The 24,947-nt window shown below is 33.6% G+C and overlaps 2 protein-coding genes across 2 annotated transcripts; both read left to right on the top strand.

Moving 5' to 3' along the window:
* Positions 1 to 2,741: 2,741 nt before the first annotated feature.
* On the top strand, positions 2,742 to 4,296 carry LOC101252840 (glucuronoxylan 4-O-methyltransferase 3). The gene has a single exon (XM_019210842.3). It carries the CDS (start codon positions 3,261 to 3,263, stop codon positions 4,143 to 4,145), a length of 885 nt encoding a protein of 294 aa, XP_019066387.2. The 5' UTR covers positions 2,742 to 3,260; the 3' UTR covers positions 4,146 to 4,296.
* Positions 4,297 to 9,479: 5,183 nt separating this feature from the next.
* On the top strand, positions 9,480 to 21,747 carry LOC138339349 (uncharacterized). The gene is made up of 7 exons (XM_069290940.1): positions 9,480 to 9,529; positions 17,313 to 17,409; positions 17,668 to 18,228; positions 18,313 to 18,528; positions 18,753 to 18,893; positions 19,669 to 20,137; positions 21,281 to 21,747. The coding sequence occupies exons 1-7, from the start codon at positions 9,480 to 9,482 to the stop codon at positions 21,745 to 21,747; spliced, it is 2,001 nt and encodes a 666-aa protein (XP_069147041.1).
* The last annotated feature ends 3,200 nt before the right edge of the window (positions 21,748 to 24,947 follow it).

Below are 24,947 nucleotides of genomic sequence, written 5' to 3'. Positions count from 1 at the left end.
GCTTGCATTTGTAGTAAGTATAATAAATAGAAAAAATATCAATAATTAAATTAAAGTAATAGTAAAATAGAGTAATGAGTAAATATCACAATAAGTCATAAAAAAATGAAGTAATAACAAAACGAGTTAATGGTAATCAAAATAACGAAAAATATTTCTAGAACTATTTAGTTTTCTTGTTATCATTCTTGATAGATTTTTGTTCGCGTGAAGTTATATTTTTACCTTTGATCATCATTCGCTTCATTTATAGAAAGTTGTTTCTAGAACAATTCATTGTTCTTGCTATTTTTCTTAACAGATTTTTGTTAGAATGAAATATATTTTTATTCGCAGCCGTCATAAATACAAATATATCATACTATTCATTTTATTTGAAAAATAACTTTTAACATCTTTTTCTTTATTTCAATTGAGTATATATTATTAATTTTATCATGCTTATTTATTTTCAAATATATTAATTAGAGTCAAAATAAAGGTGAAAATAATTAATTCATAATGCATTTTTATATTAAAGTAGACATTTCCGATAAGCATAATGAATAGAAAATATATTAAGAGTTAAATTGAAGTAATACTAAAATAGAGTAGTGAATAGATATTACAATGACTCACAAAAAAAAGTGAAGTAATAACAAAGTAAATTAATAGTAATAACAATAACGAAAGATGTTTCTAGAACTATTTGATTTTCTTGTTATCATTCTTGGTAGATTTTTGTTAGCGTGAAATTATTTTTTTACCCGATCATTATTCACTTCATATATATGAAAGATGTTTCTTGAATTATTTACTATCTTTCTTAATACATTTTTGTTAGAATGAAATTGCGTTTTTACCGTTGATCGTCCTATCACTTCACACTTCTATATAATAGAAATCCAATATAATATATATTATTAATTTTATCACACTTATTTATTTTCAAGTATATATTAATTAAAGTCAAAATAAAGGTGAATTTAATTAATTCATAATGTATTTTTATATTGAAGTAGGTATATTTTATAAGTATGATGAATCAAAACAATATTAAGAGTTAAATTAAAGTAACACTAAAATAGAGTAATTAATAGATATTACAATGACTCATAAAAAAAAGTGAAGTATAACAAAATAAATTAATAGTAATAATAATAATTAAATATGTTTCTAGAATTATTTGATTTTCTTGTTACCATTCTTGATATATTTTTGTTAGCATTTGCCCTTGATCATTATTCACTTCATATATAGAAAGATATTTCTAGAATTATTTATTATCTTTCTTAGTACATTTTTGTTAATGAAATTATATTTTTACCCTTGATCATACTACCACTTCACTCTTCTGTATAATAGAAAAAATAAAATAAAAATATTAATTATCTAAAAGAAATCATATTGAGAAAAGCTACAACAAATACAAAAATTATTAGATTTTCTTTAAAACAATTTTTGGTGTCTTGCAGAGGTATTAAATAAATTATGAAAAAAATTTAGTAAAGGTGGATTATTATTTTATTCAATAAAAAAATAACGTAATAAATATTTTAAAAAGGAAGTCACAAAAGTAAAGGTTAATTGATTTTGAGGGGTATAAATGAATCAAAAATAAAAATAAAAGGATATATTTAAATAAAAAAGCAGAATAAAAATATATTTCAAATAAAAAATGAACGGAAAATATTTTTTCTGAAGTTGAGCAATATTTAATTATTTTCCATAAAATAAATTATACTACTATATTTGTGTGATAGTAACTCTTATCTTTCTTTTCTTGGGTGCAAATCTAAGGTCAAGAGGTTTGTAAGTTGATTTTTTTTTTCCCTCAAAATAAATCTCATATATATATATATATATATAATAACGCTATAACTAAAAAATATTGATTTAAAATTAAATATGATAGATAAAACAAATCTCATAATTTAAAAAATTGTACATAAAGTAAATTAAAATAAAACAAAATTATAGTTTTTTTCCGACAATGCCGTTGCAGAGTTTTACTCTCAGAAAAATATAAATAATATATATTTATATATAATAAGAGAAATTAGAATATGTAGCCACGTGTTAACCCCATTTAAGGTTCTGGAACAATGTAACGTGATTTGTGATTGGTTTGGTAGGCGGTGGAGATGAGAGAGGTTAACACAAGGGTAAATCAAGTTGACAATAACATACCAAATTTGTGAATGCTTTTAACTATTACACAGGTCCATACTTTGTGCTTGTTACAACCAGACAATGTGGTGTGCCCTTTGTCTCTATTCTGATGTTATATCCTAACCACTCAAACAAATTCGTTTATAACAAGAGTGAAAAATAACATTATTCATTCGTTACGTTTTAAAATTTTGATATTCTTTATAAAATGTCTGGCTCTATCATTATTACATCATAAACTGCAAAATCTACTTCCTCTCATCTCTTTCCGTTTCTATGCATCTAAAGTAAGAGCTATACTTGCAAATTATATTAATTGTACTAACCACATGACTAACATATTTATTTTTAGTTTAAAGTCAATGTATAACATGTATCTAATCAAAGTATCACCTAATATGCCAACTACTTCAAATTAAAAGAAAAAAACGAAAATCCTTGCTAAGCAACAGTATTATTACTCTATTATTTTAGTACACCAACAAGCCCATCTCTACCAAACTATGATAATTATGTCTTGCACGATCAGTAACATCATTAGCTTTCCTGTCTTTATCAACCCTCTCTTCAATTTCAAGGCAAAACGATAGTACTACTTCTCAACTTATACGATTTTTTTTTCCTTTTTAAGTACGTTTCAGAAAATGATATATAAAATATTATTTTTTTATCATTTATGATATGTATATTTATATTTTTTTATTTTAGATTATAAATTTAAATTTTTTTATTTTTTTCTTTCTTAAACTCTTTGTCGAGTATACGGAAAAAAACGGAAGTAACATTCATACTTGTATTTTCGAGGAAAAACGAAAACCCTAGTCCATGCAGAATTATTGCCACTGTAATTTTTTTTTTCTTTTTTTAAAAAACCATGTATACAGAACCTCCTCCTTTAATTTAAAAATAATTTGTTTGAAACTGAATATATATAAGGCAAATAAAAAATAGAAGTAGTGATTTGGCATTTTTCTTTTAATAATAATATAAGTACATGTCCATTCTTAAATATTTCATATAGCGCATTTGCCAAAAAAAAACTTGGAAATCCTCCAAACCCATTATTTTCTATTTTCCAAATTATAAGTTTTATAGCAAAGAAGGAAAAGATGAGATCAAAAAACCAAAGCCCCATCAATGTTAAGCTCATTCTCATTGGTATTATTCTAGTTTTTCTTTTGTTTTTGGTACTTAGATCAACTTATTCACCTTCTCCTGATCAACAAACTAAATCTCTTGTTTCAAAGTCATCATCATCATCACAAGATGAAGAAACTGATCATCAGTCTTCAGAAGCTTGTCCATCAAACACTTGCAACAAGATATCCCCATCACTAGCAAATGCTTTAGTCCACTATGCAACTTCAAATGTGACACCACAACAAACACTTAAAGAAATCTCAGTTTCGTTAAAAGTTCTTGAAAAGAAATCTCCTTCCAATTTCTTGGTGTTTGGATTAGGACATGATAGTTTAATGTGGACAGCTCTAAATCATGGTGGAAGAACAGTTTTTCTTGAAGAAGACAAGTCATGGATAGAGCAAATACAGAGTCAATTACCAAATTTGGAATCTTACCATGTTATATATGACACAAGAATAACTCAAGCTGATGAACTCATGGAAATTGGAATGAGTAATGAAGATTGTAAGAAAGTAACAGATCCAAGATTATCAAAATGTCAGCTTGCTCTAAAGGGATTGCCTCAACAAGTGTTGGAGATTGATTGGGATTTAATAATGGTAGATGCACCAACTGGTTGGCATGATGGAGCACCAGGAAGAATGAGTGCAATATACACTGCAGGATTGATTGCTAGGAACAAACAAGATGGAGAAACTCATGTGTTTGTTCATGATGTTGATAGAGTTGTGGAAGATCAATTTTCAAAGGCTTTTCTTTGTGAAGGTTATTTGCTACAACAAGAAGGGAGGATTAGGCATTTCAATATTCCTAGCCATAAGGCACGTTTGGGTAGACCCTTTTGTCCTTAAACAACTTTGATAATTATTTTTTATTCCCACATGTATTTTCTTTCTCCATTTTGTTTCATCTACCAATCGATGTACATTGGGGACTATGCTCATTCCTACTATTATTTTCTATCATATAATAAGTAATATTGGGATTGATTTGATGGTTGAAGATTAATGTTGTTGCTAGGGCTAATTTTTCCTCAATATTTATCTAGGTAATTGTTTTAAGCATATTCCTTTTAGACGACATGTAAAAGGGCTAAAAATGCATCTGACTATAACCGAATTATGTCAACTTTATCCTCTGTTACGTTTATGGCTCAAAATTGATCTTGTTGGTATGTTTTTGGAACAAAAATATTATCAGTATTGTCAAATAAATTTAGCCAATTAATAGCTCAAAAAGATTTATCACCAAAATGGCCTGAAAACCTTCAGAAACTATTAATTTTGGCGTCCAAAGCCCCACTTTGGCGATCCACTAAATATTTTGGCTATGGTGCCTCTAAATCGCAGATTTGTCAAACAAGATTCATTGAAAAGTTATTTCCTTCGATCTTCCTAGTCTTCATACATTCTTCGAGGGGTATTCTCACAATTTTACCCTCAATTAACTTTCTAAAGTCCATCTTCTAACCTAATAATATCCTTATGTGTTAGTTTTCTTGTAGCAGATGCATATCAATCATGCATAAAACGTGAAGTAATCCAGAGAAGAAGAAGAAGAAACAGATAAGAAGAAGAAGAATGGAGGAAGAAAATAGTTATTCAATTGTATTCTCCCTTTCATATGTAATCTGTACATACAAGTATCTCTATATACAAGAATGAAAAACTGAATTTATTCTAACTACTCTAACTAACTTCTAACTACTCTAACAACTTTCTTGATGTATAGTCTTCTTAATTATAATTATTTACACAATGATACTAACACAATGACCTTATGTAATGCCTTCTTTAATACTCCCCCTCAAGTTTGTAGGTATGAATAGGTTTAATACACCAAACTTGGATAGTAGATACTCATGTTGAGTTTTTCCCAAGCCTTTAGTTAACATGTCTGCTTCTTGTTCTTTGGTACTCAAGTATTGCGTTTGCACTAGACCATTCTGAATCTTCTCTCTTATAAAATGACAATTCAACTCTATGTGCTTTGTTCTTTCATGTAGCACAGGATTAGCAGCTATTTGAATAGCTGGCTTACTGTCACTGTATATAGTTACTAGAGTATGTACTTCAACTCCAAGCTCTTTGAATAGTTTCACTAACCACACAACTTCAGCCACTGCACTTGCCATACTTCTGTACTCAGCTTCAGTTGAGCTTCTAGAAATGGTTGCTTGCTTCTTAGACTTCCATGATATTAGTGAGCCTCCCAACTTCACCATGAAGCCCGTAACTGACCTCCTTGTATGTAAGCAACTACCCCAGTCTGAGTCATAATAAACTTGCAATTCTGTGCTATTTTTACTGGATAATAGAACACCCAGTCCAGCTTGACTTTTGATATATCTTACTACTTTGAGAGCAACATTTAGATGAGATTGCTTAGGCTGATGTAGAAATTGACTTAGAGTCTATGTAGCAAATGAAATGTCTGGTCTAGTGACATTTAGATATAGTAATTTTCCAACTAACCTTCTGTACACCGTTGGCTCTGTCAACAATTTATCATCTTTGTTTGTTCCATTTAGTTCATCATATTCTCTAGTTGTTAATTGCACATAAGGATCCAGTGGAGTAGCAGCTGGGTTTGCAGCACTAAGACCTGCCTCAGATATGATCTCCAATGTATATTTCCTCTGATGCATTACAATTCCATCTTGTGATCTAGCAAACTCAATCACAAGGAAATACCTGAGGTTCCCTAGATCTTTCATTTTGAAATTTTCTTGTAAGGTGCTTTTAGTCTGTTGAATAAGATTGATATCATTTCCAGTGATAATCAAATCATCTACATATACTAAAAGTATTACCAGAGATGCACTAGTTTTCTTGATGAATAATGAGTAATCAAGATGACTTTGTACAAATCCCAATTTGACAAGAACTTCAGTGAGTTTTACATTCCATTGCCTAGGTGCTTGTTTTAATCCATAAAGGGATTTAGTGAGCCTGCACACTGGTTTCTCCCCCTGCACACTAAAACCCTTTGGAGGCTTAAAGCCAAAAGGAAGAACCATATAAACTTCATCAAGTAAATCACCCTGAAGAAATGCATTAGACACATCCATCTGATGAACATGCCAATGTTCTTTTGCAGCTAAGGACAGAACACTCCTAACAGTCACCATTTTCACAACTGGAGAAAAGGTTACCTAATTATCCAGACCTTCTCTCTGATTAAATCCTTTTGCCACAAGACGTGCCTTAAACCTGTCAATCTCACCAGAGGCATGATACTTGATTTTAAAAATCCACTTGCAACCAATAGCCTTCTTGTGAGGAGGTAAAGGAACCACCTGCCATGTTTGATTAGACTCCAAAGCTGATATTTCAGCTTGCATGGCCTCAACCCACCTAGGATCCTTACAAGCTTCCTCAAAAGAGGTAGGTTCAACTTCAGTACCAAAGGAAGAAAGAAAGGCTCGATAAGAAGAAGACAAGCTGTCATAGCCAATGTACTTGTCAATAGAATACAGAGGCTTATTTGATTGAAGTTGAGCAGATGCAACATAATCTTGTAGCCATAAAGGAGCTTTGGTACTTCTTTGTGATCTTCTTATAGAAGAAGTATCTTGAGCTGGAACTATCTCAGTATGTACAACTGTGGTAGGAGGATTAGTCTGAAACAAAGATGTAAACTCTGAAGGGTCATCAACATCAGGATACACTTGCCATGCAGTAGAGGAAGGAGAAGTAAATGGAAATACAACTTCTCTAAATAGTACATCTCTGCTAATGAAGAATGTTTTGTCCTTAATGTTGTATAACAGATATCCCTTTGTATGAGCACTATAGCCCATGTGTACAACAATGACACTCCTAGGATGAAATTTATCCTTAATATGCATATTTTTAGCAAAACATAGACAACCTATCACCCTCATATGCTGTAGGGAAGGTTTGCATTTGTGAAACATTTCATATGGATATGTACCATGCAAAACAGATGTAACCAGCCTGTTTATAATATAGGCAGCATTAAGAATGCAGTGCCCCCAAAATCTGATAGGAATATGACCTTGGAATCTTATGGCTCTGGATACCTCAAGTATATGTCTGTGTTTTCTTTCAGCTATTCCATTCTGTTGAGGAGTGTGAATGCAGGTTCTTTGATGAATAATACCCATGCTTGTATACAAATGTGTACACTCAGTGTTAATAAACTCAGAACCATTATTAGTACGAATGGTTTTAACTAACAAGTTGAACTGAGTTTTGACTAGAGTAAAGAAATTTTTCAATACAACACAAACATCACTCTTCAACTTTATCAGAATCAGCCACAACATTCTAGTACAATCATCCACTATAGTGTATCAATTGAAATGGACCCCAAACATCTATATGTATCAATTGAAATGGACTAGAAAATATTGTAGAGCTATTTGAAAAAGGAAGTCTTGGTTGTTTAGCTAGAGGACATATTGTATATTTGTGAACTTCATTTGAACACTGTGTAACTGGAAGATTGAGAATTCTAGCTAGAACATTAGATGAAGTATGACCAAGTCTTTGGTGCCATAGTACAGTTTGTGAACTTGATGAACCATCATGAAATAAATGAGAGTATGCTTGAGAGGTAGTACTATCTGTAGAAGATGAGGGATGAGGAATGAGATAAAGTCCAGCCTGTTCTCTACCAATCACCTTCACCTGCCCACTGGAGAGATCCTGAATAGTCACAAAGTCAGGATAGCAACACACTGCACACTGTAGATCCTTAGTAATTTTTGAGACTGACAATAGACTGAACTTAAAATCAGGAATAAGAAGAACATTATTGATAATGTCTTGTGAGGTCATATTACTAGAGCCTGTATGTGTAATCAATGTACAATCTCCATTTGGTAGTTGTATACTTGTAGGTGCATCAATAGGCAATAGATGTTTATTATTCAATAATTTTGAGTGAGGAGTCATAGGATTTTTTGCACCAGAGTCTATAATCCATCCTATATGTGCTATACTACCTGAAAGAGCAGTGACATTACCTGATGAAGGATAGTTTTCTTGAGCTAGATTTGCACTGGAATGTGGATTTGAATCTCTTTCAGTGGTGCTCTGCCTATTGGATTGACCAAGCATCTGCAAGATTTGATTATATTGTTCCTGCAGTACATTCAATCCTTTGTGATAATCAACAGGATCAGATTGTCTATCACCTCTGCCATAACCTTGATTTCTTTGATTCTCAACTCTATTAAAATCAGAATGGTCAGTGTCACTAATTGCATTATTAGCAGATGGATAAGACCTCCTATCATTACTTGATCTTCCTCTCCCTTGACCATTGTAAGTAGGACCAGTAGAACCTCTCTTCTTCCTTTCATAACCAGGTGGATACCCATGAAGTTTATAACACACAGCCTGCATGTGTCCTGTTCTTTTACAGTAGTCACAAAATGCATTTGGATCATAGCTTGAATTAGTATGAAACCTTGGTTTGGGAACTGATGATTGAGCAGTAAACAAGGCATTCAGATCATATGAACTTGAACTGTGAGAAGTTTGTGACATGATACGTTGACTTTCTCTTTCAACAAGTAGTGAGTATGCCTTATTTAGAGTAGGCAATGGTACCATCATTAGTATTTGGCTTCTAATTTGCTCATATAAATCATTTAATCCCATGAGAAACTGCAGTAACTTCTGATTGTGCATGAACACTACAAACTCTCTTGAATTCACACATTCACAACAAGGAACAGGTGCCAATCTATCATACTCTACCCACAACTCATGCAGCTTAGAAAAATAGCTTGAGATTGAACTTGTACCTTGACTGATAGTAGCAATCTCTTTGTGTAGTTGAAAGATACAAGATCCATAAATCTTGTCATATCTTTCACACAAATCCTTCCACACAGCAGCTGCAGTGGTGGAATAAACAATGCCTCCAAGTAACTCCTCCGAAACACAATTCATAATCCACGAAAGCACTATGGCATTGCATCGTTCCCATAGATTTGTCAAGTTAGGACCATATAACTCCATTTTGCATCAATGAATCCAAGTTTATTGCGACCTATAATTGCAATTTTCATAGCTTGACTCCATATTGAAAAATTATCAGCTCCAGTTAGTTGAATTGAACTAAGTAATACACCTGAGTTATCAATTGAATGTAACAACAAAGGATGATTACAGCTCAGCTTCTCAGGCAACTCATTATCGATAGTTGCCATGGTTTTGACTGAGATCTTGAAGCTCTACTCTGCTGGCTCTGATACCATGTTAGTTTTCTTGTAGCATATACATATCAATCATGCATAAAACGTGAAGTAATGCAGAGAAGAAGAAGAAGAAACAGAGAAGAAGAAGAAGAACGGAGGAAGAAAATAGTTATTCAATTGTATTCTCCCTTTCATATGTAATCTGTACATACAAGTATCTATATTTACAAGAATGAAAAACTGAATTTATTCTAACTACTCTAACTAACTTCTAACTACTCTAACAACTTTCTTGATGTATAATCCTCTTAATTATAATTATTTACACAATGATACTAACACAATGACCTTATGTAATGCCTTCTTTAATATTATGCGTATAACAGCTCTCAAAATCCTTTATTCTCCTTCTCCAAAAGATCAAGAACTTCAAAAACATGATTTTCTCATCGCAAGATTCAAAGTCTCTAAGTTAAAGTTTCTTCATAAACTGTCGTCACTAAGGTATTTAGGATTCCAATGAAGAATTCTTTTCTTTCTCATGTCGATAACTCATAAGTTTTTATGAATTTGACTCCATAGTTAGGGTTATCACATCTTCTTTCGAATTAATTATATTTATGATTCTAATTACATGATTTCTTGAATTTTTTATTTATAATTGTAGATTCTGACTAATTTACTTTCTTTTTGTTCTTAATAAGTTTTTTCATAGTAATCCTTAGTAGTTCTTGACATGTTTGTACTTATGATTCACAAACCTTTTATTTCAAATCATGAGTTTAGACTTTAGAGTCTTTATGATGTTCTGAAAGCTATTTTGAGAAAACTACAGTTATGCATGTCCTAAAAAAAATTTTCCCACAATTTAAAAGAAGGTTTTAAGAAGAGATTTCAACATATGATTTTACAAAGAAAGATTTGAGCTTCGAATTTGTGCAAGGCTCATGATAAGCTTAACATATATTTTTATGATCTATTTGGATCGTATGTATTGGGATTGGTATTTTATACCGAGTAAATGAGGGTTGATAGCCATGAGGGCCAAACATCATCATACATCCCTTCTATTCCCAATTTTGATTATGGAGTTGTGACCCCGTTCTAGAGTTCCTTGTGATGAGACAAGAGATATTGAGGTAACTCCCATATCCTCAACAGACATCCAACATATACAGGCTGAGTATACTTGGGAGGAGGTAGACAGGAGGAGAGAAACTGCAGTAGATGCATCCCCACACTGACATTTGTGACATGAAGTCAACACTATCACGTGATGGAAAATTTTATTTCATAACTTTTATTGATGATAGTACTAGACAATTTTATATTTATTTGCTAAACAGTAAGGAAGAAGCAATAAATACATTTAGGCAATATAAAACTAAAGTTGGAAATCAGTTGGATAAAAAGATCAAAATGATCACAAGTGATAAAGGCGGAGAATATGAATCTCTTTTTTGAGAAATATGTTTGGAAAATGGAATCATCCATCAACGATTGCTCCTTACTCTCCTCAATCTAATAGAATTGTGGAAAGGAAAAAAACAAAGTTTAAAGGAAATGATGAATGCCTTACTTATAAGTTATTGTTTACCAAAAAATTTATGGGCAAAACTATCCTTACAGTACATCAAATAATTAATAAAGTGCCACACAACAAGACACGTGTTATTCCATATTAGAAATGGAAAGGTAAAAAACCTAACTTGAAATATTTCAAAGTGTGGGGTGTCTAGTCAAAGTCCAGATTGTAAGAGAGTAAAAATAGGACCTAAGACTCTGAACTGTGTATTCATTGGATATGCCACAAATAGTAAGACATGTCAATTTTTGGTTCATAAGTCTGAACATCCAAATATTCATGACAATGCGGTGATGGAATAGATAATACTGAATCATTTAAACATATTTATCCGTATAAAACTAGGTTTGAGTCATCTCGTGGGGAGTCTAAACGACCTCGAGAAGAGAAAAAATAGTGTACCTAATGAAGAGAGTCCTAGGCGCAGTAAACATCAAAGGACAACTACTTCATTTGGACATGACTTTGTAGCATTTCTTACATGAAAGTGTGCCTCAAATATTCAAGGAAGCTATGTTGTCTAGCGACTCAAACCTCTTGGAAAGAGGCTGTCAATAGTGAGATTGAATCAGTCTTAAGAAATCATTCTTGGAGTTGGTTGATCTTCCTCTAGGAAACAAACCCTTGGGATCAAAATGGATTTTTAAAAGGAAGATGAAAGATGTTGAAATTATTGACAAAGATAAAGCAAGACTTGTTGTCAAAGGCTTTAGAAATGTAGAATGTCTTGATTATTTTGACACATACTCGTCAGTGACTAGGATTACATCTATTTGGATGTTAATTGCCCTAGCTGTAGTGTACGGTCTTGAAATCCATCAAATGGATGTGAAAATCCCCTTAAAAAATGGAGAGCTGAAATAAGAGATTTACATATAACAACCTGAGGGCTTCATAGTACCCGATAAAGAAACGAAAGTATGAAAACTTATTAAGTTACTTTATAGACTAAAACAGGCACCGAAATAACGGCATGTAAAGTTTGATCAAACCATGTCGTCGAATAGATTTAAGATCAACAAATATGATAAATGTGTCTACATTAAAGATGCTACAAGTCAGGAGGTCATTGTATGCCTATATATGGATGACTTGTTAATAATAAGAAAGTACATTGCTAATGTAAAAGCTACTAAGCATATGCTCACTAGTAAGTTTGATATGAAAGATCTAGGAGTTTTAGATTTGATATTGGGAATTCAGATTCATAACCCTCCTAACTATCTCGCATTGTCTTAATCTAATTATATTTGAAAGGTACTTGAAAAATTTAAGTACTTGAATTAAAAGGGGCAAAGACCCCAATTGATGTGAATCATAATCTTTCTAAAAATAAAGATGAAAGTCAAAGTTTGATGTATGTCATGAAGTGTACACCACCAGACATATAGCCTGCACTATAAGTAACTGAGTCGATACACAAGTTATCCTAATCAAAATGATTGGATGGAAATGAATAGAGTTATGGGTACTCAGGTGACACTTAAAATTATGCTTTACATTACAACAAATATCCAACAGTTCTTGAAGGATATAGTGACACAAATTGGATTACTGGGTCAATTGAAACGAATTCCACGAGTGGAAATATATCACTGTTGCCGGAGGAGCAATATCTTAGAAATTCTCAAACAAACATGTATAGCTTGCTCTAAAATGGAGTCTGAATCCATTGCCTTAGAAAAGGAAGGTGAAGAATCCAAATGACTTTAGAATTTCATAGAATATATTCCATTTTGGCCCAAATCGATGACATATATATGCATACTCTGCGATAGTCAAGCTACAATTGGAAGGGTTGGAAGCGTTATGTATAACAGGAAGTCTCATCACATACGACGGAGACACAACTCTGTTAGACAACTACTTTCTAGTGGAATTGTCACAATTGATTATGTAAAGTCAAAGTATAATGTGTCGGATCCACTTACATAAGGCCTAATTAGAGAATGAGTTGAGAGGTCATCGGCGATAATAAGACTATGATTGAGAACAAGTAATCGTTGCGGTAAGTCTACCTAGAAACAGGAGATCCCAATATCTAGGTTCAAGGAGATCAAACAAAGTCATAGATGACGGTTCAACATTGCCAAAAAATATTGTATGGTTCATTCTCATGATAACACAATGTTAAGTAACTAGGATAAATACAAAAGAAATTTTTAATGGTTTCTATGTTTGATATAGGGTATATCAAATAATGTATCTACGGGATAAGACATTTGGAACCACCTATGTAAGTGTGAAGTGAAAGTCACTTCAAGGAGAATCCAGTAAGACTAGTTCTCTTAACACTTACTAATCAAAACGTGTTCATGGCTGAAACGAGCAAAAAAATGAGAACCAAAATAATTCAAGGATTGATCGTGTGACTTATGTTGTCTAGGTATGTACCAAATCTCAATAATTCAAAGATATCAAATCTGCTGATTGCCCGAGTATATTCGATATATGTTCACAATGGAAAGTTCAAAAGGAAACCTACTTATCCAAATGTGATTAACCCTTACTTACGAGACACACAAGTTTTTCATGCATATGTTTTAACAAATAGTCATTCCCCATTCATGTGAGGGATTGTTGAGTTTTAGCAAGGTGTAAATGGAAATAAGAAGATAAAATAAAAAAAGTGGGAAAATCAATTTGGAGGGAAAATGAAAAGTCATTTCAAATGAAAAGTCTTCGAAGATGAGAAGTCATTTTCTCTTATATTTGTAGAAGAAATAAAAATTGTTGTCTTTATATTAGTAAACACTTTCTTTAGTTCTTAAAGGATTAAAAAGAAGGTGCACACTCGCGCTGTCGTCGCTCGCTCGCTCGACTTCGACTTTGAATTTGAATCTGGCAAATTATTTGATTGATAATATATTTGGACAAATTTTATTCAATAAATCTCATTAGTTGATTTCCTTCTATGATAAATTAATTCAGAATGTTAGTTAATTAAAAGAATTAATTTCACGTAAAAAAATTATTTGAAATTTGCGTGTCACGGTAATGTCATCTAAAGGGACCTATTTCTTTCGAGAAGACATTATTTTTACCAAAAGATACAATATTCTGGAAATTCATGTATGAATAAATGTATTCACACCATTATCTGAATATAGACACGTTTCTTGCTGCAAGTGGCTAAAAGTAGAGAGTCGTTTTCCATCTTTCAACATTGAAAGTTTTTCCTCTCAGCATAAATTTTCTTACAAAAATAAAATTGTTGATCAATTGAGTCTGTGTGTGCTTTCGTTGTTGTTCTTGCATTTGCTGATATCAGTGAAGTTTGAGGTACCACTACTTCTCTAATAGTTAATCCATTTTATCTTGGAACAAATTAATATGTAATCTTGGATACTTGAGGGGACTAAATTTCTTAATATTCACTTTGGACTCGAATTATTATATTATGTTTGTTTAATAATTTTTCTTTTTATGTTTTCCCCTAATTTTAATACAAGAGATAATAACCTAGTCACATTATGAGCTAAGGATGAGCTAGACACACAAAAAGGGCATACTTTGTCAATTTATTCACAACCATCCAAATCAATGTTTTCCCCTTGGACTTAGAAACTGTCTATGAAATTCATACTAATGCTGCTTCATGGTGTTGAAGCCATACGTACTGTTGTAGAACACTAGGATAGGAATCTGTAATGATTCGCTAGGTTGTTTTGAGACTTAGGAGTATTTTGACTCTTTCCAAAAAAAATTAAAGGGATATTTTAACTATTCGGTAACTATCAGTACCTATTTGATGAAACTTTTATTAAATAAGTAATATGCATAGTAGATCAGTGAGGCTTCATGGTTAATAAACTTGTTTAGAAAAGAAGAAAACAAGGACAGAAAATCTTATCGGCAAGAAGTGGGCGACTCGATCAGTATTCGCAGGTGAGCGGTGCAAAGTATTTTCTAAGTGTCCCATGCCTAATTGCTGAGTGTTAAAGAAAATGAAATATTATCATATTATTAACATTGTTATGGAATTGGAAATTTGATATTGGCAGTACAGTAGGTTGGGTTTTTTTAGTAGGATAAAATGAATTGGATGATGGCTTAATGATTGCCTAGTGATGGCATAATGAATGCCTAATGAATTCTAATGATTGCCATAATTGATAAAGGGTGTAGAATTTTTTTTAAAAAAAACTCATGTGCAGGGGCATAGATTGGAGTCATAGGTTCTGGAAAATTGGGTCTATAGTTTTCTTATTTTTTTATATAAAAATAGTCGGGGACAATCTTTAGGGCCAATCATCAGAAAAAATTATTTCCAATGATTGGAAATTGGTAAATACATTTTATAAATTTGGAACTTAGTTTACGGAATGGGTTTTAGGAGAAAAAAAGTCACGTTACAGACTTGCAGTGCTTTGCACTGTTAATTGGTTGAATTGTTCTTATTTTATTCATTTACCAAACCAAGATATTAGTTTTGATATATTGAGATAGTTAATAAATTATTAGATGTATATTATATGATTTAACATTGAGTTTTAGGATATTTGGAGAGATTAAGGTTTAATTTTTTACTTGAAATTTTGCATATATGATAGATTTTGGCATATAAATTGTATCAAGATTTGGAGCTTGATTAGAGATATGAGTGAGTTTTAGTGTCTATGATAGACATACAATAATTTGAGTGTCTACAACTCCCTTACTTATGAACGTTGCATAATTGGTGGATTGGGAACATTTTGAAATTTTGCGAAAAGGGAATGAACTATCTTGAGGATTCGTGACACGAGTTGGGAATTTAAGGTATGTTAAGGCTTTTCAGACTTGTTGGAGGACGTTTTCCTAATTAAAGATTAAAAAATTGAAATAGACAAAGGGGCAAGGGTGACTATAGGGGTCTCGTATCAATGGTATGACAGACATTGGTACGAGTACCAGTGTTATCAAGGGAAAGCTATTAATATAGAATGTGGATTGTAATTTGAGAATGCTAAAGCATATGGGCATTAGTCGATATATTATTGACTTGAATTCCTTGTGTGATTTTTTTTTCTTTATTACACCCGTATAGTTGTGATAATTGAGGTTGTTATGTAGTATAATGATATTTTACTGATTGAGGTTCATCATCATCCCCTTATTTGAAATAATATTGTGCACATGCATTGACGTGAGATTAAGTATAAGTTGGGCACGTGGAGATTATCCGTTCTAGGTATGGTGAGATGTAAAGATTATAATTTTGGCACATGAAGATCGTCCATGCTGAAATTGTTTGATTTTAAGATAGTGCATTGAGCTCATCAATGCAGAAACATGGAGATCGTCCATGCGCGAGCCCCCGTGGGTCGTGAACTCTCTAAGTATTTCCGATGATGATCATGTATATACATTTGAGAGAGTTCTGGGTATTCCGAGGCATATAATTTCACGGTATCATATTGCATTACATTTCATCATATCCTTCATTCTTGATGATTAAATGTTTTAGTTGGTGGTTGGAAAGTACTTGATGTTTGTTACCTCTATTTGATGAAACTTGACAGGTAAGTATAATTTAGACTTGTATGATTAAAGAATTGATTTTTCTGATATAAACTCCCATCACTACTTCTTCGTGTTGGTCAATGAGATATATTAGATACATACGGTTTCGTACTCATACTACACTTGTTGCACTCTTTGTGCTGCAGATTAAATTCCGAGTATGAGCACATCGCGAGAGTAATTTGAGTCCGAGTTTGAAGTGTCTTGGAGTTGTGGTTAGATGCTTGGATGTTTCGGGGCCCATACCTCCCTCTATATTTTACTCATTCTGTTATTTAGTATTTAGACAAGATATCCCTTATGTTGGATTTGTCATTTTAGTTTCAGACTTGCATCATATTTTAGAAGCTCTTGCACTTATGACACTAACTCTTGGGTGGTATTTTAGCTTTCCGCAATTTTTACTTGTAAAAGACTTTATGTTAGAGATTTTTTCACTTTGTGTTTCCCTTTATCTCACTATTTAGTTAAAATTGGTACATTATTGTTGGGTTCGCTTACCTATTGGTTGGGAACATAGGTGCCTTCACGACTTGTGAATTTGGGTCGTGACAAATTTGGCATCAGAGCCCTATCGGTCTGACGAGTAAAAAATCAATGTATAGTAGAGTCTTGCAGATCGATATGATGACCTCCATACCTATCTTCGATAGGATATAGGTCCTTTAGGAAAAATTCTGTTCTTTGATTCATAGTCATGCACAATTGACCTTGTTGAAATTCTAATCTTGATATCTTATTCTCTTTCAAAAGGCAAGGACTCATACATCGGCAAGTGGTGGTCAGGAGCCTATTTCTGTGCCTGCTTCTGGGAGCACTACCTAAGGTAGAGGCAGGGGAAGAGCTCGAGGTTGGGTAGGGGCTATATTACAACACTTATGGAAGGTAAAGTACCAATAATACCCAGGGTCGTAATAGGAACGTACCTCCTAATGCAGATGTTATTCACGGGGATGTGCAAGATCGTGTCGATGGGGATGGGATAGCTCAGGATCCAACTTGTATTATTGCCACCCCAGGGCTTCAAGATACATTGGCTTGTATGTTAGGACTCCTAGAGGGGATGTCTCTAGCAGGAACTTTGCTTGTAACTTTTGATGGCTCATAGACCCGCGTTGGAGGTCCGACTCCGAATCCGATAGTTGCTCCAGATTCTCAGACTCCCATGACTCAGCCTGCTGCTGTGATAGCTCCCCATTTGGATAGTATGGAATTTCCAAGTATTGCATCACATTTGGCGAACATGCCTTTTATGACCATTGATGAACAAAAGATGTTTGGGAGGTTCAGACTAATGAATCCTTCGACTTACACTGGTGACTTAACAGAGGATGCATGTGAACTTATAGTTAGTTCTCATGAGAGGTTGCATAATCTTGGATTAGTGGAGTCTCATAGAGTTGACTACATAGCATTTCAGATGACTGGATCTGTCAAGCAGTGGTGGAGAGATTGTATTAGTAGTAGGCCAGCTGGATCCCTTCCACTATTATGGACTCAATTTACTAAGGTATTTCTAGCCAAGTTTCTTCCACGTTATGAGAGAGAGCGTAAGAGGTCCAAATTTGAAAGGTTGCAGCAAGATGGTATGTCAGTAGCAAAGTATGAGGGTAATTTTAATGCCTTGGCTACGCATTCTTCGATGATAATTTCCACAAAGGATGAGAGAGTGTGAAGGTTTGTTAAGGGGATGATTATTCCTATTCGTCTGGGAGTTTCTTAGGTTGCTACTTCTAGTGTTCCGTTCCAAAAGGTGGTAGCTGTTACTAAGGAGTTGAAGATGATTCGACGTGAGGGATTTGAGCAACGGGAGGGCAAGAGGATCTGTCCTTCAGGTGATTATGGTGGTGCTCCTCATAGGAGTCGAGGTTACGTAGGGAGAAGTTATCACTCTCAGTCCAGCAGACCCATTCATGTTGCTATGCCAGCGTTTGAGGCTGGTTACACTCGGCAAAGTCCTTCTAGCTTAGTGCATACTTCATAGGGTTCATCTGCTAGACATGTATTTCATAGAGGGAATTCTGTTTATTGAGGTTCCTCTCATCAGCTGTGTCTCGTAGGGTTTGTTTTGAGTGTGGTGATATAGGACAGTTTATGAGAGACTGCCCTTGGACCAAACGTAGTGTTTTGTATCAGGGTTCTCAGGCTTCGACTTTCACAGCTGCACAACCTCTAGCTAAGGGTGGTGCATAGAGTGGTAGAGGTGGTTCTCCTTATGGTCGTGGTGGTGGTCGTGGAGGTTCACAATCTAAGGGAGGTCGTTCTCACTATAATGATTTTCCGGGTAGGCTAGAGGCTGAGGCTTCAGATGCTGATGTCAAAGGTATTATTCTGGTTTGTTTTCGACCAACTACTGTATTATTTGATCCAGGCTTTACCTATTTTTATGTGTCCATATATATTGCTCCTAGTTTGGGTATATTTTGTGAGTCTCTTGATTTTTTGATACATATTTCTACTTTTGTCGATAGTTGTAGATCGGGTGTATCGATTATGTATTGTTACCTTGATGGAGTATGTCACTTATGCAGATTTAAAGGTCTTAGATGTGGTATATTCTGATGTGATCGTTGGTATGCATTGGTTATCTTCTTACCACACAATTTTAAATTGCCATGCCAAGACAATTATTTTACTATGCCTGGAATTCCTCTAGTAGAATGGAGAAGTTCTCTTAGTCACCCTTCTAAGGGTGTGATATAATTTCTTAAGGCTCGCAGTTGGTAGAGAGAGGATATTTGGCATACTTGCCACACATTTGAGATACTAGTGTTGATACTCTTATGCGAGTCTATCCCAGTGGTGGGTGAATTTTTGGAGTTATTCCCGATAGATTTGCCAGGTCTTCCACCAGGTCGTGATATTTATTTTTGCATTCCTCCTCATCGTATGGCACTGCCTAAATTGAAAGAGTTAAAGGACTAGTTGTAGGATTTTTTGAGCAAGGGATTTATTAGGCCAAGTGTATCTCCTTGAGGTGCTCCAGTGTTATTTGTGAAGAACAAAGATGGATCTATGCGTATGTATTAACTATCGGCAACTGAACAAGGTAACCATCAGAAATAAGTACCCGATACATTGTATTGATGATTTATTTGATCAGTTGCAGGGTGCTTCAGTTTTCTCCATGATTGACTTGAGATGTGGCGATCATCAGCTAAAGGTTAGGGCGGAGGATATCCCTGAGACAACTTTTCAAACACGTTACGAACATTATGAGTTTTTGATGATGTCTTTCGGATTGACTAACGCCCCTGCAACTTTTATGGACTTGATGAAAGGAGTGTTTAGACCGTATTTGTATTCCCTTGTTATTTTCTTCATAGATGATATATTGATATACTCATGCAGTAAGGAGGAACACGAGCATCGTTTGAGGATTGTGCTTGGTATTCTAAAGGAGAAGAAGCCTTATGCAAAGTTTTCAAAGTGTGAGTTTTGGCTTAGTTCGGTAGCACTCTTGGGGCATGTAGTGTCCAAGGAGGGTATCATGGTGGATCCCAAGAATATTGAGGCCGTTAGAGATTGGGTTAGACCTGCTTCAGTTACTGAGATTCAGAGTTTCTTAGGCCTTACAGGTTATTATTGATTGTTTGTAGAGGGTTTCTCATCTATTGCATCTCCATTAACTAGATTGACCCAGCAGGAGATGACTTTCTAGTGGTCTGACAAGTTTGAGGTTAGTTTTCAAAAGCTCAAGATTTTATTGACTACTGCTCCGATTTTGACCCTACCCGTGGAGAGATAGGGTTTTCTTGTGTATTGTGATGCTTCTCGGATTGGTCTTGGTTTTGTATTGATGCAAAAGGGAAAGGTGATAGCTTATGCTTTGAGGCAATTGAAGGTTCATGAAAAGAACTACCCTATTCATGATTTAGAGTTGGCGGTTGTTGTGTTTGCATTAATGATTTTGAGGCATTATCTTTATGGTGTGCATTGTTAGGTGTTCACGAATCATCGTAGTCTTTAGTACATATTCAATCAGAGGGATCTCAATCTGAGTCAGCGGATATGGTTAGAGTTGCTCAAAGACTACGACATGACTATTCTTTATTATCCAAACAAGGAAAATGTGGTAGCAGATGCCTTGAGTGGCAGTAAGTATGGGTAGTCTAGCCATGCTACAGGTTGGTGAGCGTCCTTTAGCTAGGGATGTCTAATCCTTGACCAATAGCTTTGTGAGGCTTGATATTTCAGAATCTGGTAAGGTGTTGGCTTATATGGAGGCTAGGTCATCCTTGTTGGAGTAGATTCGGGCTCAACAGTTTGATGATAATAATTTATGTAAGATTAGGGACAATGTGTTAAAAGGAGAAGTCAAGGCTGCAATTCTTGATAGTGATGGAGTTTTGAGGATTAAAGGTCGTATATGTGTTCCTTGGATAGATGATTTGACTAGATTGATCATGGAAGAGGCCCATAGTTCGAGGTACTATATTGGTCGGGGGTTACTAAGACTTATTGTGACTTGAAACAACATTATTGGTGGTGTCGTATGAAGAGGGACATAGTAGATTTTGTACCTCAGTGTTTGGATTGTCGGCAAGTGAAGTATGAGCACCAAAATTCTGGAGGTGTGACTCAGAGGATGACCATACATGAGTGTAAGTGGGAGCGCATTTCTATGGACTTTGTGGTAGGGTAGCCACATACCTTGGGTAAGTTTGATGCTATATGGGTCATCGTAGATCAATTGACTAAGTCTGCACACTTTGTGCCAGTTCAGAGTACCTATAATTTAGAGAGGTTAGCCAAGGTTTATATTCGAGAGATAGTTTGTTTGTATGGGGTTCCTATTTCTATTATTTCAAATTACGGCACCCGATTTACATCTCATTTATGGCGGTCTTTGCAGAAGGAGTTGGGCACTCAGGTGGACCTTAGTACAACTTTTCACCCTCAGACTGACTGTCATTTTGAACGGACTATTCAGGTTCTTGAGGACATGTTATGGGCATGTGTGATTGACTTTGGTGGTCACTGGGATCAGTTCTTGCCATTAGCAGAGTTTTCTTACAATAATAGTTACCATTCAAGCATTGAGATAACACCTTTTGAGGCTTTGTATGGTAGGAGATGTCGATCTTTAATTGGTTGGTTTGATGCATTTGAGGTTAAACCGTGGGGTACAGATTTATTGAGGGAGTCCTTGGACAAGGTCGAGTTAATCGAGGAACAGAAGTGCTAGGAAATTTAGGATTTTACAATATTCTATAGAAATCTCTTTTTCATTTCTGCAGAATTGTACATTTCTTCAATGTCAAATCAAAAAAATTCGCTTACTTGGAAGAAAACATTTTTTTTTTACAATTTCTTTTCATAAAGAAATGAGGAACAAACTTGAAAACTTAATAAAACTTGATATATAGTGACTCGAGAACTATATGAGTTATAAGATATATATCCTCCCTGAAAATCAATTTGAAAATTTTATGGTTGATCACGATAAAGATTACCAGTATTCAGGTTGAGGTAGTACTTTTACCAGTTAAAGGTAATTTTTATCTTGATCTGCCATGAAATTTTCAGATTTATTTTCGGGGAGGACATATATCTTGTATCTCAATTAGCTCTCAAGTTTAAACATTAAGAGTGTCGTTATGTTTGCAAGCTTTTTATTTATTTTTGATGGAAAGAAATTGGGAAAGAATGTTTTCTTCCAGGCAGCGAAGATTTTGGATTAGACATTGAGGAAATGATACAATTTCCCAAAATGAAAAAGACATAATGTAGAATATTGTAAAATCCTAACTTGTCGTAGCAATTCTTTTCATCCATGCTTGTTGACGATAGGAATTAGAAATTTGGGAGACAATTTCATTGTGAAATAGAGGAAAAAGGGGTAGGAGGAGGGAATTTAAATTTATAAATGACGTTCATAACCATTTTTTGATTTTTAGTTTTTGTTTTTCTTTGTTTTTTTTTTTAATGGTAGAACAAAATCATTTTTTTGACCAACAATTATAATATGGTTTGTGTTAAATGAATAAGAATATTAGTGAATATTATATATTAGAAAGGCATAGTATCATGTATTGGTGTTGTTATAGTTTATCACGTACAAAAATGATATTTATTAGTTTAATTATACCAAACAAAAAATTAATAATATCAAAGTTAGTACAGCTTATTTTCTTCAATATTTCTACAAAATGATAGATAAGCGTTATGGAGGTGTTGCTCAAGTATTTCGAATGTAGGTTTTCATGGCTTATCCAAATAGAGAAAATACATATAAATCACTTTGATTTAACAACAAAGAATACTTTAGCATTTTGTTTACACAGGCATGTATTTACCCCCTTAATCTTATTTGAAGTGAATAAATACCACCTTAATGTTATGTGACATAAAAAAGTAGCCTAGCGCACATTTATTCTTGGTTAAAAAACTGGCCCCACTAATAGATGCATTATATAATTAGAAAAGAAGAAAAATTATCTCCTTTCATCTTCTCTAGACCGCCCACCCCACTCCGATCCGCTTTCTTCTTCTACAAGCCCCCAAAACTTTTTATTCAAACACCCTCATTACATCACCACTACACTTGCATCTTAATCTTCATCTTATTTCTTATTTTTCAAATTTCAGATCTACTAAAGACGACAAAATCATTTTAATTGTATTAATTTTTGTGACTTAGAGTATTTCTCTTCGTGTAGGGTCCAGTTCGAGGAAAAATATTTTCTACCAAGAATTATTTCATATTCAGAAGTCGAACCCAAATTTTCTGATTAAGAGAGAAGCAAGTGTATCGTAACACATCCTTTTGTGATACTTCATTTTCCTTTAGCTATTGATATAAAAACTATTTGTGAAGATACGTATTTTAACATTTAGGTGTGTTAATTTAAAATTAATTTTACAGTGGATTGAATAAAAATATAATGAACATTTTTAATATGTAAAGGTTTTTTTTTTTTGTGATGGTTGATAGGGATGACAATGGGGCGGTGCGGGTTGAGCTTAACCCATAAAATTTTTATTTCGCCCTCCCCGCCTCGCATAGTAACACTTGTCATTTTCAACCTGCTCCACCCCGCCCTTCATGAACCCGCCCCACATAATTTTTTTAATATTTTCTTTTTATAGTTATGTTTGATACTAAAAATGAAATTCATAAAAATAATTCATTTTTTCATTAAGTCGTTTTAATTTAATAGGATTGATGGTGACTTAAGATTTTATTTTTTAGAAGTCAATTGGGAAACAGGCAACAAAATTGTATTATTTTTTAATTGAACCATTTTCATTTATTATGTTAAATATTTAAGTAGTTTTAATGAAATTATCTCAAGAAATAATGATCTATTACTCAATAACATGTAAAATGTTAAAATTAAGTTTGAACCCACATAAAATCACATATACCCGCAACCCGCCCCGCCCCACATTAATTATAAAAAACCCCACTTCAATCAGGCACACATCTGATCCGCATAATTCACTTAGATACCTCAACTATGAAAAGTACCTATTCAACACCTCTACCCTCTCGAATTTGAACCATTTAGACACCTAACGTAGATGTGGCAGAAAAAGTGCAATACACATCTTGATGAGCACGCGAAATCAAATATTTTAACATTTACTCTTTTTCATTTTCAATTTTTCTTTATATTTGTCATTATTTTTTAAAAAGTAACAATTTTTTCTTTCTTCCCCTCTTTCACACCTATTGCAACCACTTCTTTAATACAATCCATCTCTATTTCCCCCACAAATTTCCATTTTAAAAAAATTAAAAAAATCATGTAATCATTGTTTACTTCCGCCTTCTTTTCTCCAGAAAAAAGATGGAGATCACCAGTTTTTTATTAGATAAAATAAAGGTTATTAGTTATGTGTCTTCTTTGTCGGAAAAAATGCAGGCCGTTATATCTTCTTTGCCAAATTTTTTTTAAAGATAATTATTCAAATATTTAATCCTCCCTCTTAACCTCTCCCATTCTACCACACCACTTCTTCCATACAAATCAAATAAAAAAATTTAAAATCAAAATAAAAAAGACGGATCTTTTAAGAAAACACCATCAAATATATGAAAATAAGAAAGACGGCATAAAGATAAATAAAAATGATAAACTCATTCATAATATATGATAAAACCTCAAACTTTTTTTTTCTCTAAATATAGGTTAACAATGGTGGAGAAGACAACTGTTAGGGAAAGAGAGGAAATTGAGATGTTTGAGGTAGGTAGAGTGCGGGGGTGTATATTTGTTTTCCTACTCTTTTTTTTTTAGTTTAAAGTAAATCTTTTAGGATTTTGTTATATTTAAAATTTATTTATATAATTATGTTAAAATAAAATATCACTTGTCTTCATTTGATTAATCATTCTGCCACATCATATGCATGTGTATTACACACACATTCTCTTTAGAT

Source organism: Solanum lycopersicum, chromosome 11, assembly GCF_036512215.1.
Source record: "Solanum lycopersicum chromosome 11, SLM_r2.1".
Lineage (NCBI taxonomy): Eukaryota > Viridiplantae > Streptophyta > Magnoliopsida > Solanales > Solanaceae > Solanum > Solanum lycopersicum.
This window is presented reverse-complemented; position numbering and strand designations above follow the sequence as displayed.